General features: G+C 41.8%; 1 protein-coding gene across 4 annotated transcripts; it reads right to left on the bottom strand.

Moving 5' to 3' along the window:
* Positions 1-236: 236 nt before the first annotated feature.
* LOC309708101 (sialidase-3-like) lies at positions 237-17,554 on the bottom strand. Of its 4 annotated transcripts, none has more exons than XM_082535862.1 (6): positions 17,446-17,554; positions 10,936-11,027; positions 10,629-10,802; positions 6,105-6,212; positions 1,617-1,708; positions 237-1,514 (listed from the first exon to the last, which is right to left on the bottom strand). In XM_082535862.1, the coding sequence occupies exons 3-6, from the start codon at positions 10,660-10,662 to the stop codon at positions 588-590; spliced, it is 1,161 nt and encodes a 386-aa protein (XP_082391988.1). In that variant the 5' UTR covers positions 10,663-10,802; positions 10,936-11,027; positions 17,446-17,554; the 3' UTR covers positions 237-587. The 4 variants fall into 4 exon arrangements, with proteins under 4 accessions (XP_082391988.1, XP_082391989.1, XP_082391990.1 ...); XM_082535863.1 differs by having other exon boundaries at positions 10,936-11,022; XM_082535864.1 differs by lacking the exon at positions 6,105-6,212 and having other exon boundaries at positions 17,446-17,552.
* Positions 17,555-20,301: the final 2,747 nt, after the last annotated feature.

The raw sequence follows: 20,301 nt of genomic DNA, 5'->3' as shown, positions 1-20,301 counted from the left end.
TGTAACAACAAATAATATCAATAATATTATTATCTGTGATCTACTTTAATGTGTTATGCAAAGCACGTTTAAACCTTTTGCTTGTTTTATATTGTTTTAACCTTAAATTCACTACAGTTATTTGTTTATTAAAATATTCATTGTGGATGTTGAACTCACAGTTTGGAGTTGGTGGGAAATAAATGACCAAAAGAACAGATAGTTTTACAATAAAACAGCATATGTTAACTATTTTTATTATTTTCTGCAATAAAATCAAATGCATTCACAACCATTAATATGATATTTGCAACATTAGGTATGTTTTCTTCAAGGAGTGAATAACTAGATTAAAACTTTTGTTTAAACTGAGCATCCATGTTTAATACTCACTGAAAACAGGAGAAACTGTAAAGTATTTTTTAAAGTGTTAATCCTACAAGCTTCTCAGTTTTCTTATTCATTTTTCATGCAACAAGCAAATAAAGATTTTTACATACAAAGCAACACTTACTGCTTTAAGTTGTGCACATATACATATGAATCTTTTCATCTACACACCTGAATAAAAATTATTCTTTTTATATTTTTCTTTTCTTTTCTTCAGTTTATTTCTTGGTGATGTCCTTATAGCTAAAGACAACAGAGGCTATCTGCTCATGTATTTCCTGCTGCCCACACTCAAACAGACATGCAAAGCAGCCATCATCAATGTAAGCCAGGTCTGAGTAACCACTGGGTCCATCATTAATGATGCAGGGTTCGCTCCATGCCTTTGGATCACGTGGGGATTTGTTCAGATACACACCTAACTTGACCCTGTGTTTCGGACTGGTTGGGTGCGTGAACAGCAGCCACTTTTCAAGGTTCTGGCTTGGGTCACTTTCTGTGTTTTCACTTTCTTGTTGAGCTGGGAAGGAGATCACGCTTCCGTGACAGCCTGAACCTGTTTCCATAAGCTTGTTTTCAGGTTGAGGAATGGTAAAGCTATGTCCATTATCATCACTGACTGCTTCCACTCGATGGCCGCCCACATTACGGGCGTTGCAGTAGATGTGGTCTTTGGAAAGTTCAGCCATTTCACACTCAACTGATACCACTGATTCCTCATTAAATTTCCGTATGAAATCCCCAAATTTCCAGTTTTCACCATGACTATCACTATACAGTGAGATTGCATATGGTTTACTTGGTTTGATCGCAGTATAAGCATAAACTGGGATAATCAGTCTACCACTCTCTGTTTGAATACCATGGCCTGGCCCAACAGCAAATGTGGCCCAGTTTTTTATTTCACTCAGTTCGTCCGTCAAATTGGTCACGTCGCTCCAGGTTTCTCCGAGATCCTCACTTGTGATGAAGCAGAGACGGGTCCGGTTGTCACATTTTTTTATTTGGTGAAGCTCAGTGATGCCGTCTTCAACACAGATGAAAAACAGGAAAAGTTTGTTGTTGACCTTGTCATACACCGGGCAGGGGTTCATTGGACGGTGTCCATCAATAAGTGCCTTTTCCACCTCTTTGAGTTCTAACCACTAAAAGAGAGATTGTTCAGGAGTAAATAAAACAGAACAGTTCAAAACAGGACTGTAATTAACAAGTAATTTAGAACTGAAATGGCTGATTATCACTATTACCTCAGTCGTCCTCTGACAGCATTTCTGCTTGATCTTTCCTGTTCTCATAACCAGCTTTTCTCCGCTGGCATCATCTGAAGTCTTCCTCTGCTCTGCAAAGGCAAGTAAAGTTTTACTTTTTTCCTCATACAGAAGAGCAGGGATCCTGTAAACACATTGAGCAGCTTCCTTAGATTCAAAGACAGGTTGTTTCTGCAGCTGAGCTGTTGTTGAACATCCACAGCCCATGTTTGCTTTCCTTGTGTATAAAATGGATATTAAATTATAAAGAAGCCTTGCTGGGTTTATCTCTGCGGTCCTAGAATTTGATGTTGCTTTGACTTTTATAGGCTGGCTTTTAGAGAGTGTGGATGAGGGAGGGATCTTTGTTTTTATCACAGATCGATGGTCATTTCTGAGGAAATGATTCACATTTCATTGAACTCCACCCCTCATTCCCTTAACAAATTAAATAGGCAAAACCCGTCTTTCATCATGCATGTCAGGAAAACAACCAGAATGAAAACCTTTAATAGCTGTTCTGTCTGAATTTTATTATTTTGTACATACAGCGGTATAAAAAACAATGTTTGCCCCCTTCCTGATTTCCATATTTGTCACACTTAAATGTTTCTGATCAAACAAATTTAAATATTAAAAAAAGATAACACAAATATAGATAAAATGTATTCTCTGGATGAATGTATTTATTATAAAGGGAAAAGAAATCCAAACTACATGGCTGTGTGTAAAAAAGTGATTGCCCTCTAAACCTGGGCCACCCTTAGCAGCAACAACTGCAATCAAACTTTATTGATAATTAACAATGAGTCTTTCACAGTGCTGAGGAGGATTTTTTGGCCCACTCGTCATTGCATAATTGTTGCAATTCAGCCACGTTGAAGGTTTTCAACCATGAACCACCTTTTTAAGGTCATTCCACAGCATGTTAATCAGATTCAGACCAGGACATTGATGAGGCTGCTCCAGTCCTCACTTTCGTACTCTTAAGCCATTATGAGGTGGAATTACTGATGTGCATGATGATGAGATAGCCTTTATTTGTCAGTTGCAGGTCTTTTACCCACAACCGAGATGACAGACCTTGCCGACCGTACATACAATACACAAACATCACATTGGGGAGACAGGTCAGGCTAGGTAGCGAGGAAAAAAAACATCGAAATGTGCAACACAAAAGGATAATACAGGAATGCACAGGTATCAACACACCATAACACAATAAACACAGACAAGTGTAGCACTTGGTAAAGTGTTAAGCTAAAATATGTCCAAAACATTCCACGAATCTGTTGGTATTTGTGTTATTCAATTTGCATGTGGACTGTCGGAAACAACTCAGCACTGTTGTAAGCCGATGCTTATCTGGTAAGAGAGTAACATGTGATTCTGTCACCTGAGGTCCAATAGTGCATCGTGAAAGTGATCTTAGAGCACTGCTAAACCCTATGCCGACTTACGCCATCTCTACATTGTCACAAGGAAGAGAGAAGTATATTTATTTATTTCTGTTTCTTATTGTCATGTTTTCTCAATGTTGGGACAACATTTATTTAGCAGGGGAGGAATGTAGCACTTGGTAAAGTGTAAAGCTAAAATATGTCCAAAACATTGCACGAATCTGTTGGTATTTGTGTTATTCAACTATATGTTTGGATTTTTGGCTGCTACATGTTTTTCCACCAGTAGGGGGCAGTCACGGAAAAAGAAAAACTATGTAAAAAAAAAAAAAAGAAAAAAGAAAAGAGAGAAGAGTGTATTCTTGGGCTCTGTATGTGAAAGCCACAGTTCTGAAGTACCCCAAATAAACTCGGTTCTGCTGTTTACACCAAGTTGTCCTGGAGTGGTGTAACATTTTGGAGGTTCCACCGAGATAGTTTTGGGACTACTTCACACAGAGGAACACGGTAAAGGAGCTAATGCTAACGGATTGCGACAGTCTAGCTAATGCCATGCAAACAGTTTTTTCTCCGGTCGGATACACTGAGAGAGTTTTATTCGTCTTAGTTATCTTTCAAGCATGTCTGTGAACCGTGAAGATTTTTTGTTGGAATTGGAGCAGAAGTTATGTGGATTTTCTTTGGAAGAACTGCTCAGAGTATGTGAACTATGTAATATTACAGAAAAGGGCAGCGAAGAAATACAAAGCAAATCCCGCAGAGCTCTCGTTAAGCTTATTAGCCAGTTTTGTGAACGAGAAGAGTTTTTACAGCGAGAGGATGAAGGCATGTCGGTGCTTCTGGAGCTAAATGATGTGCTGGTTTTGCTGGTGGAGGCGCGGTCAGCGGCTGTCGGCGCAGGAGCGGTGGTCCGGTCTTCATCTTCAGACAGAGCGGAGATGACGGTGGAGGCTGTGCACGAGGAGCAACTGGCAGCGGCGCAGGCACCTCCGGAGCGGCGGACAGGGCCGATGACATCGCTGGAGCATCAGGCGGCTCAAGGGACATCAGCGGAGCAGCAGGTGGCCATGAGGACGTCGCTGGACGGCGAAACACAGCGCAGGGGGAGAGACTGTATTGGCAACAGCTGCTGTAATGTTTCATCAGGTGGATTCAGAAAAGACTTCAGTATAAGTGGACATGTGGGTGAGTCGACAGCTAAAGACACGCTGAGTTTCAGTAGCTTAGAGCACCAGATGGAAAGCGGCTTAAAAACGGGCTACTCTGAAGCTGAGATTGTGGAGGCTGTCATACGTGCCATCATTCCTGGGTTAAAACTAAGGAGCTATTCGGAAGGGAAAGAAGATCTCACATTGACCAGCCTGAGACAAGTTCTAAAAGCCCATTATGCAGAAACGGATGCAACAGTACTGTACCAGCAATTAACCAAAGCTACACAGGGGGCAAATGAAACACCACTTGAGTTCCTGATTAGAGTGCTGGATTTGCGTCAAAAAATCCTTTTCGCATCTGAGCGCACCCAGTCTAGCCTAAAGTATAACAAAGAACTTGTTCAAAGTCAATGTTTTCAGTCCATTAGAACGGGTCTTCTAAATGACAATGTCAGAGCAGAAATGAGAGCATATTTGCAGGATGAAAACTGTAGCGATGAACTCTTATTAATGAAAATGCAAACAGCCCAGTACAATGAAAGCGAGAGAGCGTTAAAGGCAAAAGCCCACAGGTCATTTAGAACAGGACTAAATGTAGTTGAGCAGAATGTAGCGCTTACTGATCCCCGCACAAGCCAGCCTGACACAAAACCGGCTAAAACCCTCAAAGATAACTCCTTATTTGCAAAAATTGAGGAAAGTAACTCAGCAATCAGGGAACTCACAGGACAGGTAGCTTCACTAGTGCAAACTGTCCAACGACATAGAAGTGGTGATGGTGATAGACAAGTCAGGGCATACAGAAAGGCAGCTCAGAGACCAAAAAGGCGATGCTCTGCATGTCAACAAGAAAACAGGGACTGTGACCATTGTTTCAAATGTGGCAGTGACTCTCACTGGGCAAAGGGATGCAAAGTAAGGGGAGCTCAGAAGCAGGAAAACTGGGCGGGGCTGTGACTGCGGGACAAGCCACAGCTTCAGCACCAATGTCCCAATGTGATAACATTCCCAAAGCCCAAAGCTTATCCCTTGCACCACCAACTGACTCAGGAAATCCTAAAAAAGGAACCAACCCCCAAACGTGTTCTATTTAAGTACCAAAAAAAGAAAAGTAGCACAGCTTGTGGGCAGAAAGTGTCTAGTATGGTGTAGAATGAATAACTGCAAAACACAGGCACTGTGGGACACGGGAGCCCAAGTTTCAATAATGAGTGCATGCTGGAAATCAGACAATTTACCTCACTTAGAAGTTCACCCCATCAGCGATTTACTAAGTAAGGATGAACTTTTAGACTTGAGAGCTGTAAATGGATCTGAAGTCCCTTTCCAGGGTTGGGTAGAAGTTAGCCTTAGCCTTTGTGATTCGAGAGGAAAAGCTGCAGCTCAGAATGAGGTTCGGGTTCCAATCCTAGTAAGTCAGGATGTGATGCAAAAACCAATAATAGGGTTTAATGCTATTGAGGAACTGATCAAAAAAGACACTACTCAGTCCAGTGAAAGCTTGTCTCTACTCAGAAACTCTCTAAGAGTAGGATCAAGCAAAGCAGAAGCACTGTTGAACCTTATCCACACCACCAGTAACGAGATAGTTACTTATCCTATCAGATCAGGACGCAAAGCTATTGTCGTACCGGGTCGGCAAATGTACGGCGTTAGTTGTTCCATCAAAACAGACCTAAAGGTAAAAAGTGAAATGCTTTTCGAGCCAGATGAAAACTTGTCTTTAGATGAGGGTCTGAAATCTAACTGCCAGTTGCTGTCTATATCAGACAGCACCCGCAAAGTCAATATCTATGTTACTAATGCTACCAAACATGACATTGTGTTGCCACCTAAAACCCTTCTAGGTAACATAGAGAGGGTAACACATAGTTATCCTGTAAATCTCAAAGAAGCTCAGATAGGCTCGATTGTAGAAAAAGACAATCAGAACTCACCTGGCTTGGCAGAAGAGCCTTGGGAACCACCTGTCAATTTGGGCCACCTTAACACAGAACAACAGGCGGTCGTCATGGAAATGTTAAGGGAGGAGTCAGGCGCATTTGCTAAACACAAAGAGGAAGTTGGTTACATAAGAAATCTAAAAATGGATATCAAACTCACTGATCAGATTCCTGTAGCCAAATCCTATAATGCGGTCCTACGTGCTCTCTACGATGAAGTAAAAAGTCACATTCAGGACTTGTTAAAAAAAGACTTTATTCACAAATCAACCTCACCATATGCCTCTCCAATAGTGTGTGTGAGAAGGCAGGATGGAGGCCTGAGACTGTGTGTCGATTATAGGGGCCTCAATAAAAAGACCATTCCAGACAGACACCCTATTCCACGAATACAGGAAATCCTTGATGGACTTGGCGGCAATAGGTGGTTTAGTGTGCATGACCAAGGCAAAGCGTACTATCAAGGTGAAATCAGCGAAGACTCGAAAAAATATACCGCCTTCACAACACCCTGGGGGCTGTACGAATGGAATAGGATCCCATTTGGACTCACCAATGCACCTGCAGCTTTCCAGCGGAGCATGGAGGAAAGTTTGGAAGGCTTGAGGGACAAAATATGCACTCCATATTTAGATGATGTTTTGGTGTACAGTCAAACATTTGAACAGCATATTGAAGATTTGAGATCAGTTCTCAAACGTCAGCGGGCTTGGGGAGTAAAACTAAGACCTGATAAATGTGACTTGTTTAAAAATGAGGTCCGCTATGTGGGCAAAATCATTTCAGCAGACGGCTACAAAATGGATGAGAAAGAGGTACAAGCAGTACGAGCTTTGAAGGACAACCCACCAACAAACATTAAAGAGCTGAGAAAGCTTTTAGGATTTTTAGGATACTACCGAAGCTATGTACAAGATTTTTCAAGACATGCAAAGTGCCTATATGATTTACTCTCAGTTGACCACACGCAAACACCAGCGCGGTCAGCCAAGGCGGGGCATGCTGCACCCACCCAAAAAATCATATGGAGTGACAGCCACCAAAAAGCACTAGACTCTAGACTATTTGGTGGATGTTTTGACTAATCCACCTGTGATGGCTTATCCTAAGTTTGAGGAACCCTTCATTCTGCACATCGATGCTTCAGAAGAAGGCCTTGGTGCAGTCTTGTATCAGAGGCAGGACAGTAAATTAAGAGTCATTGGATATGGGTCAAGAACATTAACACAAGCTGAGAGGAATTACAGGTGGCACTCAGGGAAACTTGAGTTTTTGGCACTAAAATGGGCTGTGACTGAGCGCTTTAGAGACTATTTGTTCTATGCTCCCTCAGTGACAGTGTACAGTGATAACAACCCTTTAACCTATGTTTTAGGCACAGCTAAACTGAATGCAACAGGACACAGATGGGTTTCCGAGCTGGCTGATTTTAACATAACACTGAAATACCGACCCGGAAAAAGTAACGTTGATGCAGACTTTTTGTCCAGAACACCTTCTAGTATGGATTCATACATGTCAGAATGTACTGAGCTGTGTTCGCCTGAAGTGTTAAGCGCAGTACTGAATGCCATTGAAACACAGGAAGACAAACAACTGGATTGGATATCAGCCATAACATGGAGCTGAGTCCCAGATGCTCCAGCTTGGTGGTGAGTGTGGAGGGAATTATGGTATTAAATGCAGAGCTGTAGTCTATGAAGAGCATTTTAACATAATTCCCCCTTCTAGTGTCCAAGTGAGTGAGTGATGTGTGGAGGAGATGAGAGATGGCATCGTCTGTGGAACGATTTGGACGGTAAGCGAACTGTAGTGGGTCCAGTGTGTCTGGTAGTGAAGAAATGATGAAGTCTCTGACCAGGCGTTCAAAGCACTTCATCACTACTGAGGTGAGGGCTACAGGGCGATAGTCATTGAGAGAAGCAGGGTGGGGTTTCTTCGGGACAGGAACAATGATGGACTCTTTACTTTCCCTGGAATAGGCTCCCACTGTCGTTCTCTAAAACCTAAAAGAGAACTATGGATTTGATCAACTGGTCTCTGAATGCTATTGACACCCTTTTCTCAACGAGAAATCTGGGCTCGGGAGAGCCTGAGTGCCCTGGAGGGACTTTCCCTGCCGGATACATGATGGACGGGTGGCAGAACTGGAGGATCATGTGCCTGACGGGACTGTCGATCGAGGACGCTGAAGATATCTATCTATTCGGAACCATGATAACAGGGTTCATGCTAATCGGAGTTGGCTTAGCCCTGGTTTATCGGAGAAATAAGAGAGCGGAACCGGCTGTTCAAACCCCCCCCAAGGCTGCCCGCTGGAATCGGAAAGGAACGAGGCGCGACCTCTCACAACGAACGTAATATGGTCAACACCTTGGAGACGCTTGCAGCTGCTGTGAAGGCTCAAAACAACACCATTGAGCGTATGAGGGGAAACATCAGAGAGAGGCCTGCTCAAAATGAGACCCTTGAGCGACAGTTGGAAAACATCGCGGAACGGATCATTGCAGTTGTGAGGTCTCAGAATCAAAAGAATGATAACACCATGGAACAGAAGTTTGATACCATCATGGGGAGGCTCGCGACTCTCCAACGGGAGATCGAGAGGCCAGTGTCAGAGTGTTAAAGAGCAGCCTGAAAATTCTCCTGGGCTGCTCGCATGGAAATTAACAAAATCAACATGAACATTGCGGACCCCCATAACGCGCCAGCTGCAGGCCCAAGGCTGGAGCCAAACAATCACTCCCTGATAACGACTGTGTTACGGCTATTCTTCCCATCCCATGCAAGGACACCTGGATTGGCTGGAGGACTGTTTACTTAGCCTGATAGGCCGAAGGACACTGTCTCAGCTGAACTATGGACACGCGCACACACACACACACTTACACTGATAGGCACTCACTCATCCCCCCTCCCCTTCCAACGCCTTCGATGCTTGTTTCCTGCGAGGGAATGCGGCGGGCTGTGTGCCGTGCTGGAATGGTAGCGCTGTGCAGGGTGGCTGCTGTGTTCGCTTCGGATTACTCCTCACCCCCCACCCACCCCTGTGGCTTGTCATGTCTTCACAATGTTGTGCTGTGGACATTTATGTGCTTTTTGTGCAAAGGAGTTTTTTTGTTTCCTGTTCTCATGCTGTCCTACCATGGAAGCACAGCATGAGTAGGGGTCTCTTTTTTCCTCTTGCACTTTCCCCACTGTAGTGTAAATTTCAATGTTTTTTTCTCTGATTCTACCAATCTCCGACCTGTATCCCCATGTAATGTTTGTGCTATATGTGTAAGGTCGGGGGGGGTCCCATTTCACTGCAGGGCAACCTGCATGTGACGAATAAAGGTTTGATTGATTAAAGCATGTGGGGATGACCGACTGAGATAAAGCGATGTTGAATATCTCAGTGAACACAGGAGCTAGCTGGTATGCGCAGTCTCTGAGGATACGACCTGGGATGTCGTCTGGTCCTGCTGCTTTCCTGGTGTTCACTCTCTTGAAGGCTCTCCTTACTTCATGCTCGGAGATGACGAGCACGTTTCCGGTGCTGGCAGTATCTTCCTGTCTGCAGCCGTTAGCGCCGCTAGCACTAGCATCGTTGGAGTCCTTAGCTGCAGCCTCGAAGTGAGCATAGAAAGTGTTCAGCTCGTCTGCCAGAGTCACGGCCGCGTTCGTCATACCGGTTGTTGGTGCTTTATAGTCCGTTATTGTCCTTAGTCCCCGCCACAGGCTCCTAGAGTCACTCTGTTGGAGTTGTGACTCTAGTTTCCTCCCGTAGCGCTGCTTCGCCTCTTTCACCGCCCTCCGCACGTTATATGACGCGGCTTTGTACGGGTCCATGTCCCCCGTCGTGAGTCCCGTGTTGTAGGCAGCGGTGCGGGATCTCAGAGCGTCGCGGATGGTTTTATCCACCCACGGCTTCTGGTTGGGAAACGTTGTGATAGTCTTTGTCTCCACGGTATCATCCGCTAGTTTCCCGATGAATCCCACAACCGCTTCCGTAAACACGTTGACATCATCATCGGAGCTGTTTCTGAACATGTCCCAGTCTGCGTCATCGAGTGCGTCCTGTAACGCGGCCACCGATTGATCCGTCCAGCTTGTTTCCAGGTTGGGGAATGGTAAAGATATGTCCATTATCATCACTGACTGCTTCCACTCGATAGCCATTTTCATTACAGGCTTTGCAGTAGATGTGATCTTTGGAAAGTTCAGCCATTTCACACTCAACTGATACCGTATTAAACAGTTCCCCAAATTTCCAGTTTTCACCATGACTACCACTATACAGTGAGAGTGCATACGATTTACAATGGGAACTGAACAAAACATGTAATTAGTTTACAACAGCAACGCGAGAGGGAAGCACTACTGCGACAAGTTTAAGCATAAACTGGGATAATCAGTCTATCACTCTCTGCTGGAATACCATGGCCTGGCCCAACAGCAAATGTGGACCAGTGTTTTATTTCACTCAGTTTGTCTGTCAAATCGGTCACATTGCTCCAGGTTTCTCCAAGATCGTACCTTGTGATGTAGCAGAGACGGGTCCTGTTGTCATAGCATTTTCTTTGGTACATTTCAGTGATATTGTGTTCAACACAGGAAAAGTTTCTTGTTGGCCTTGTCATACACCGGGCAGGGGTTCATTGGACGGTGTCCTTTAATAAGTGCCTTTTCCACCAGTTTGAGCTCTGACCACTAAAAAAGATAAGTAAATAAGTTCATAAGTAAAAATAATTAAATGTTCATAAGTAAATAAAACAGAACAGTTCAAAACAGGACTGTAATTAACAAGTAATTTAGAACTGAAATGGGTGATTATCACTATTACCTCAACCATCATCTTCGATGATTCCTCCTTTATCTTTACTGTTCTCATAACCAGCTTTTTCCCGCTGACATCATCTGGAGTCCTCCTCTGCTCTGAGAGATTACATATGGATCAGAGACCTTTCATATGAAAACACTAAACACAGCACAAGCTTCAGAAAGACACTCACTGAAACAATCAATCTACTGCTATGATGGTCTGAGTGAGCTGCCCGTAGGTTTCCAGTGTTCCCATGTTCTCATTCGCATCCACCCCGTCCTCCTCATCTCACCTGAACAGCTCACCTGAACCTGATCCCTGGCAATCAGTGAGACAGTATTTAAGATGGTAAATCTCTTCTCTGTCAGTTTATCAGCTAAGTCAAGTTGGTAACAGGCCTTCATGAGCTGTTTGCAGTCATGCTATGTCAAAACACCTCACCAAGAATCCCTTCCTTGCATTTTTCAAGTTCACGTTTGCCTTATAAATAAAGCTTGTGTTAAATCTACCAGTTGTCTCTGTGTCTGGTCTGCGCTTGGGTCCACACTCACGTACTGGCCTCCGGGCTCCTTTGACAACTGCACTGTTTTTCAGGACTATGAGCATAACTGCACAGGTATTGCTGTTGGTTGGACAAATAATAGTTGCTTTGGAATTATCTACTGATCATTCTCCCCTTAAATGGGTCCTAATTCCCAATTCCCCTTTTAATATAAATATTTTTGTACTAGCATTCCAGTACACACTTGTACAGAGTTACTTGTTTGTGGTTAATACTCAAACTGATATTGAAGCAAAAAGCACCAATGATCGAGGCTTTGCATGTTTGAATTTGTTCAAAAGGTGAACTTTGCCTTTCAGGCATGTTATTATGAATGCATGGATATCTGGATGTTTATTGAAAGCTGCACAAAGAAGTAAATATATAATTTCCTATGCATCTATGGAACTGGAGAAAACTCACTGATTATAAGTCTTAATGTTACAGAACATGTAGTGATGATGATGGATGAGGATGTTTGTCATGTCAGTTGATTGTGCTGTAACCAAACTCAGTACTGATGTGTTCAAGCAAGGAAAAAATGGGCACAGTTTGGAGAGTGTGTATTACACAGTAATAATTTATCATTAGTTTTGAGGGTAACCTTTTCTTTCTGAGGAGAAAGGCTCACACTTACAAGTCCCTTATTAATAATAAATATACAGTGAAAGTCAGATGTGTTACTTGTATTTTTATTAGCCTTCACCAAAGTCTCCAGCTTCCCTTCTCAAGGAAGACACACACTTTTATTGACTTTGTGCTGTACCTTCCTAAGTAGTAACAATGAAACCCCTCTTTAATTATTGTGTACACTACAGCTGTGTTCTGGAGAAACACACACTGAAAGCTGTGAACAAAATATTAATGCTGGGCCTACACTGTTATGGTTTCCAAATCACTGGATGTTAACTCTCCAGTAGCCTTCCTGAATTCACTGCAGCTAAAAACATCACAGGTTATCTGTTTAATTTCAGTTTGCTTCCCACACAATGAACATGCAAACCAACCATCATCAATATAAACCTAGTCTACCCACTGGGTCCAGGGTTTGGTCCATGATTTTGGATTGTTCAGACAGATAACTAGATATCACTTTGACTTGTTTATGCAGCCACTTGTTTATGTGTGGATCACTTTTTATTTCCAGTTTAATTTTGATCTGGAAAGGAAAACACACTTCTCTGACCTCCTGCTCTGGACCTGTTTCTGCAAGCTTTCCACCAGTGCGTGCCAACAATCGTTATCGTCATCATAAGCATAAAGTGAAGCTATCAATCTGGTGTCCTCTATTTGGAGCCTATGGCCTGGCTCAGCGATGGATTCAGCCCATGGTTTCTTAAATAAATTAAATACATTTAAATTTATAAATATGTTTTTAATCATGCTAAAAATTAAGCTTGCCTATGGAACCTGTTTACATTATACCCTGAACACTGCATATTTTTACAAAAGGCTCTCATCATCTTGCACAATAATATATAGAATATTGTGCAATATGCTGAGGCAAGCAGATTTTTTTGTTCTGTTTTTTATAACTTGAAAAATACCTTGTTCAGCTCAAAACTCATAGCAGGCGTTGGCTATTAATTTTTGCCAGATGACAATGTGAGAAAGTGGGACTCTTGTGGAAGTGGAATTCAGTTCTGCTCAATATCAGTTGTATATCTTTATAAACTTATTAATAGAGCCTTCCACAACAGTCCCACCATCAAATCTAACCCCTTGTAAAAATTAGTTGACTAGGTTAAATCGATTAAATCGAATAACCGGCCACCTAAGTGTTTAAAGAAGGAGAAAATCCATCCTGCTGTTCACGCTGGAGTTTTGTGGTCCAGACTACAAACTGATGTAGGACAATGAATAACTGTCATTAACTCAATCCTAGCTAGATTGTGACATGAAAAAGACTAACAAGAAGTTGCGGTAGTTTGTAATACCTGAAAGACAAATCTGTACCAGCTGCACAACTCTGTGCTGCCCTGAAGCCCATAAAATGTCCACATTCACAGCTTTTCTCTCCTCTGCACATTGCCTTTCTCCACGCTGCTCCGTTTCCGTTCCTACCTCCAGCGCTCATAAACAATTATTGATTGTTAATTGTTATTAATAATAATTATTATTATTGAACCTTTTTTAAATCTGCCTTTTTTAAGTCCCCACTTGTGGTATATTTACATACACGTATATTTATCTGCTTTATGAACATAAGTGAAGTTGAAGAACTCCCTGGCATCTGGTTTGACCTTTGTCTATCTCACAGCCATCAGGCCAAGTTTTGCTTCCCTTTTCTGAAAAGGGAAATAACAAGGAAGGGATAAAAAAAGAAAGTGAACTCTGCCATCCCTCCCTCATGCTTCACACTGCCAAAATTTATGTTAAGTCAAAAAAAAAAATACAACGCAACACAACTGCATCTCCTTAAAGCACCCAAGTTAGGTTTGTTTGCTTTGTTTTTTTGCATGATGTGAATTCAATTAAAAAGACTCTTGCAAAGACATCCTACCATGCTCCCAGTAACACTTTAAAACTATAAATGAGATACAATAACCTTTATTTCATTAGTTGGGCCCACGTCCTCATTTTAGGTTTGACAGCGTTTTAGTAGATAAAGGTGAATGCTTGGACATGAATTGAGCCGCGGTTTGGGGAAGGCCTCGAAGGGGACTGGCGACGGCTCCCGGGCCTGGCAGATCGCCATGGACTAAGTAGAAATGAAGAAGTTAAAGAATTGAAAATAAGGGAGGGAGGGTGGGGCACGTAAACGAGAATGAACAGCTTGCAAAACTGGGGGAACTTATATAGATGACAACTGGATCTCCAAATGATTCTGATCACTGCTTTTTGTGACTCCAGCATGACTTTATGCCACACCCCAAGTTTACGCTTTCCTGTGTTTGTTCCAACTATAAAAATCTCTGAACAGTTAAGCAATGCGTTCTTGGAAGACTGCTTTAAATGACCTTCTCTCTATTACAGTTTTTTCTGATTGCTTAAGCACATTTTTTGTAACTATTGGCTAATTTTGCAAAACTCTTCACACAAATAAGAAAACCTGTCACCCAATCATCAAAACATTGTAGTTCTCTTGCAAAAGCAAACACAGCTGGATTAACTCTTCACACCTTCGTAAAAATGGTGTTTCCGTATCAAACAGTACACACAAGCCATCATCTACTAAGCACACAATGCGCCAACTGCACACTGATGGTATGAATACAAAACACATCTGGCTTTTGCTTTCTCTGTGCACAAGGTAGGCTATGTCAGTTTGAGCTCATACTTCTGTCATAGATCCATAAGCATAGAGGGATCCAAACTTCAAGTACTGGTGTTTATTCAAACACATCAAAACAAACACAAGTGTTTATTTCCAAGTATAGGATTATTTGCAATCGCCATAATGACTATATGGGTTACTTGGTCTGCAGTGAACATGCTTCCTCTGCCCCCAGCATCTGGTCATCTAGCAATTCTGTAAAGTACAATTTCAGTATTTTTACATCAATGGTATTGGTGTGTTTCTCATTGGCATATGGCAGTGCTACAAATCTTTGTGCGAAGTGACTGTACTAACCGATTCTCATTTCAAGATGTCCTTATGGTACTTGCTACAGTGTAGCGGCTCGAGTTAGGCTGGACCCGTTGGCCAGCTACCCTCAGGGTCATTCCACGGTTGATTACATGGTCCACTATTGTAGCTCTGATGTCATCAGCAATTCTATTTCTTACTCTTCCTACCCTTCCTCTCCCCCCTCCTCGTCTTCCTCTTGCTCCTCCTTGTCCTTGTCGTCCTCTTCGTCCTACTTCTTCACCTCCACGTCCTCTTCCTCGGCCTCCTCTACTTCTCACTCTTTCTACTCCCTCCATTGTACTCCGCACACACAGCTTACCTGTATTATAGTGCTTAGGCTGATTGCAAAGTGAACTAATTATCTAAAAAAGTTTTCACATGTGAAAGTGTGCCAGACAGTTGGCAAATTAGTGTTAATGATAGCCATACATGTGTATACTTTTGCTAGGAGTGTGTTGGAAATTTGGTAATTGAGTGTTGTGCAGTGAATTGTGCCTACAGTTTTGCAAAGTGTGTGTTACAAAATTGCAAACTGAGTGCAAAGCAGTTTTTGTGCTTTTAGTTTTGCAAACTCAGTGAGTGGTTTTGCTATAAGTCTGAATAGTTTTGGAGATTGTGCTACAGGAATCACAGTTAGGGTTTAAGCATTCAGAAAAAACTGTAATGTCATGAAAAATCCAGTTTGTCCAGTTTGTGTTTACAGGCAGGAAAAAACTGAATGCTTGATATTTAATGCAATCTCAAAATCATACATTAAGTCTAATATTTTCTAAAAGATGTCCAGTTCATTCATACACCCAGAAAAAAAGCAATATTAGTAGAGGCATGCGTGCCTATTGTGAGTCTGAATCCCATGTTTCAGAGGAGTCTGTTTTCCGAACTCTTTAAAGCAATTAGTGATCCACTTAAGGCCGACATAAGATTAATGCCAGAAGAGCCGACGAGCAGAGCTGTGGAACTAATCTGTAATACATCCCTGTGTTACTGACAACTTGTAGACATGAGGGAAACTGCAGGCCAGAGTCATCTGTACAAGCTCAGCTCAGCCCCTTTGAACCATAATCCCCCTCGAACATTTAGACACAGAGCAGAAAGGATCGCCGAGTGGCACAAAGTCATCAACCACACAATGCTGAGATTCACTTCAAAACAATGAGAATATGAAACAAGAGCAGAATCATGCACATGTGTGAATAAAAAGACCAAGTTGAAAGGCATAAAAGACTTATATGTCCGAGCATATGGTTGCCAGATTTTGCAGCAGACTTCTGATCGCACAAATAAATCCTTTTCTGGTCTTTGAGTGAGGATGGATGAATGGGAGGTGGATAACGATGTGAGGGAGTTTGTTTCATGTCAGGGGACCGCCGACGGTGTATGAGTGTGAGCGCGCTGTGCGACAGCTCCATTCACAAAGATATGCTTTGAATCAGATGTATGGACCTCAGTTAATGCAGCAAAGAGGAAACATCCTTTCTGATCCATTATGCTGCAATAAAATGTTTCTGAAATCATGAAAGCAAAATGAATGATAGAGAAAGATTCAAAAGCAATCAGAAGTTCAACTTCAGGCAAAAACAACAAAATGGCACAACGCAGGACACAATAATTAACGCATAAATAAAATACACAAGCTAAAGCTGCGTGCAAGAAACACAGTGAGAAAACGTGTTGTTATACTTTTTCATGTGTGCACAGCAGTGAACGAGCCGGGATGTGGTGGGTAAGATGTCGTAAACATGTTTGCAAGAAGTGATTTGTGGGTCTCGCATACATTTTGAATGGTGGCAGCATCAAACAGCTGTCACTGAAAAACTGCAGACATGTTTGAGCGGCCTCGTGTGTGCTCAAAAATGTTGTTTGCTTTACTTACAGCAGGAAACTGAGCAAGATAAATCTCAGATAAACTGATCTCATGTTCACACGCATGTGACACAAATTTGAGCAAAATTTGGCAGAGATTTCTGGCCACATTTACATTTTGTTTCACTTCATTATTGAGCAAAGCATTCATGGACACTTTTATGAAAGGCATGTGTGCGAAAAGCTGCAGTTTCTTTCATGGCCACTTGAGGCTTTATACGCATTTGTGCATTAAGGCTTGATGCACAATGACCAGGGGCTGGTTTCATTTTGCTCAGTTTTTTTCTCTTTTTTCTCACAAATACATCTTTTTTAAAGTCTGTTTCTTGCTTTGTTTTTACCATATCTCACGTAATATCCCAGTAAATTAAAAAGACATGCTGTAAAACTAAATCAAGAAGCTCCCCAGCTCTGCTGCTTTCTTATCCCAATTCTGGCTCGAAAAACAAAGCAACATGCAAAAACACGAGGCTCCAGAACAAATTGTTGCGGCATTGCACAGCAAGCATCTGCTAAAGGCAGACAAACAAAAGTGCTTATTGTTTTAATTGCTCACCATACTGTGTTCATTCATTGCGTCAGCTCTCGTGATTTCTTTTTAAGCCACCAGAGACGTTTCATTTTTAGGGATAAAGAAAAAAACTGCATGTGAGACGAGGTTTGAATCATTGTCTCCTTAAAAGTGCTAGGCGTATCTGCAGGTTGTGCAAGTGGGTAACTATTTGTGACAATGTGTTCATGAAAGGTGAAAACATTTCAATATGCCGCCCCCAAGTGGGCAAATACTGCAGCTGCTGTGTTTGCCACGTCATCCTGAGAAGTATGCTCATTTATAAGTTATACACTTTTCCTTCAGCTCTTTGTGTAGAGCAGCCTCGCCTTCACGTTTTTCTGCTCTAGATATTCTCCTGAGTTTGCCCTGCTGGACAGAGAGGATACTATTGAAGCTGTTTGCTTCCTCGCCCAAAATATGAGTGATGCATACCGATATGCCACACATGCACTAACTTTGGCCACACACATACTTCATCATGCTCTATATTCAGATTTTAAATATTTGCATGACAGAGGATTACATCTTTAAAAGAATTCATTCACTTTATTTTCCAGCATTTATTGGTTTCCAACTTGTGTGCAAAGGCTGAGTTTAACAAGTCAGAAAGAACAACAAGTACTGCAGAGCCAGGTGGGATAAAACCCATAGCACCCAATAACTAGAGCATCAGTGAAAATGCATTTTAACGGTTCCAGGTAACACACCTCGCCATTGTTGTTCACATGGAGTCAACATGAAGTAAAAGCTTTGTTTGATTTTGCCTTTCCACACTCACTTATTGTCTCATTATGAGGGACAAATGATCCAGCGGGGATGAAGACAAACCAAGAAAAGGCCCCGCATGCACAAGATTTAATGCGAACAGGGTGTATACAAACACAGTGTATTCTTCTTCATGCTGCGTTTTATGACCAGGAGTGGTCGGTCATTTAAGAGGGCAGTTTTAATGTCGCGTTGTGTAACTAGCCACATCTTTATCCTGTTATAACTTTATTAATTTGGCTTCAGCTTTCATCCAGAGTTTATAGGCCTTCGAAATGCCTGAACCTCAGAGGTTGGTCTTGTTGAACAGAGATCACCCACTGTGAGCTATGTAAACAGCTGTAAACCACACACAGACACATACTCACACATGCTGCACGGGAAAGAAACACTGACTCCTCAGGACCTGGGGGGGGGGGGGGAGAAAGAAAAGAAAAGACGCTCAACCAAAAGCTGAACCTCAAAGGAAGAATTTGCAAATATCATGTAATACTTCTATAAGATCACCAAATAAAGAAACCAAACACTGCAAATCAGGGAAGGAAAGTATGACATGTTTGTTTCAAAGTTGGGCTTCAAATTCAAGGGGAAAAAAAGAGTATTTGATTTGAAACGAGTTCATTAGTTTCAATAAATGAAATGAAATTTTTTAAAAGTTGTGCAAATGAAACTTTCTTTTGAGTACATTTTCATTACCCTGAAAACACCTTCTTATACTGATATTAATGCCAGAGGAATTCCTGTAGCGACATCCTATAACAGCAACGCAGTCCAATTCAGTGAGCTCTTTAGTCTTTCACTAATGTTTGTAAAAGCAGACTAAAAACACCTGAATTCAAAGATTGAGAGGTGTGGCCCATTACTTTTATCCATGTAGTGTAAGTTCTCAACAATAAAAATTTTAGAGTATTTTTAGTGGCTATTAAATAATGCAAAGAAATGACTTTATACTTGGAACCAGTATTTTGTTCCTCTGTATGTAAAACCTGTTTCATTCCCTCCCCTCAACACCTTCCTAACAGACACACATTTACTGGACATGTTTTGACAGGTGGTCATCACTGGTTTATACTGTAGGCTGTAATTGCAGTCTGCACGAACAGCAGAAGAGATGGAAAGAGAGCAAGTGTTAGTGAGTACGTGGCTGTCTTTGTGTTATGAATATAACAAGATGACAGACAAGAAAGACCAAACACACACACACAGGAAATTTAGAAAGAGCAACTGAACATGAATCACAGACAGAATAAGTATTATTTCAGTCACAGCCAACACAGTTGTCAGTGAGTGCCATGACCAAAACCCTTTTCATTCCCTTCTGTCTATTTCATAAACTAACTTCTTTATTCCCAGCACATCTGGCAGACAGATGTCTATCTCGTCTTACGTCTCTTATTTTCTCTCCCTCGCTCCTTCTTTTCCCTTTGGGCAGGCCTGGTGTTAATCGCTCTCTCCTCCACCTGGCAAGACCACCCACATACTGAGCAGTGATGCTCAGGCCACCAGCAGAGTATGTGTGTGTGTGAGTGCATTATAAATTCATACACAAGAACATCACTTGAACTTACTTGAACTTACACAGGAGCAACAGTAACAGGAAATAGCCAAAAACTAAATTATTTGTGTGGAGATTTCACCAGTTTCAAAACTCAAATCCCCCCCCCAATGTAAATATTGAAGAAGAAATAAAAAACAGCTGTAATATATTCTGCCCTAAAATTGAGTGAAAGCATATGAATATGGATTTGAAATGTTTTAAAGGAAATAGGGATGCCCAGCTATGATAAAAAATAAGAAAAGAAAAAAATAAGGATATGCGAGAAAAAAGAAATGGGCAAAATGCCCTTTTAATTATTTAAGCCAGAGTCATGGAAATCTATGCATTTGCTGCCATCTAGTGGTCAAGAGACCAAAGCAGAGACAATAATACTGTTATTGTACTCAAGTATTTTCTAATTAATTCTAAGTAATTTCACTTTTTGTTTTTAATCCAGCTCAGTTTTAGTTAGTGCAGTGACAGTTTGCTTGTTTCAGTTTCATATTTCAGTTTTGAAAATGTTTAGTAGTTTACAGGGTTCATAACTACGCTGATAA

Source organism: Aulonocara stuartgranti, assembly GCF_965226115.1.
Source record: "Aulonocara stuartgranti genome assembly, chromosome: 6".
NCBI classification, from domain to species: Eukaryota; Metazoa; Chordata; class Actinopteri; order Cichliformes; family Cichlidae; genus Aulonocara; species Aulonocara stuartgranti.
This window is presented reverse-complemented; position numbering and strand designations above follow the sequence as displayed.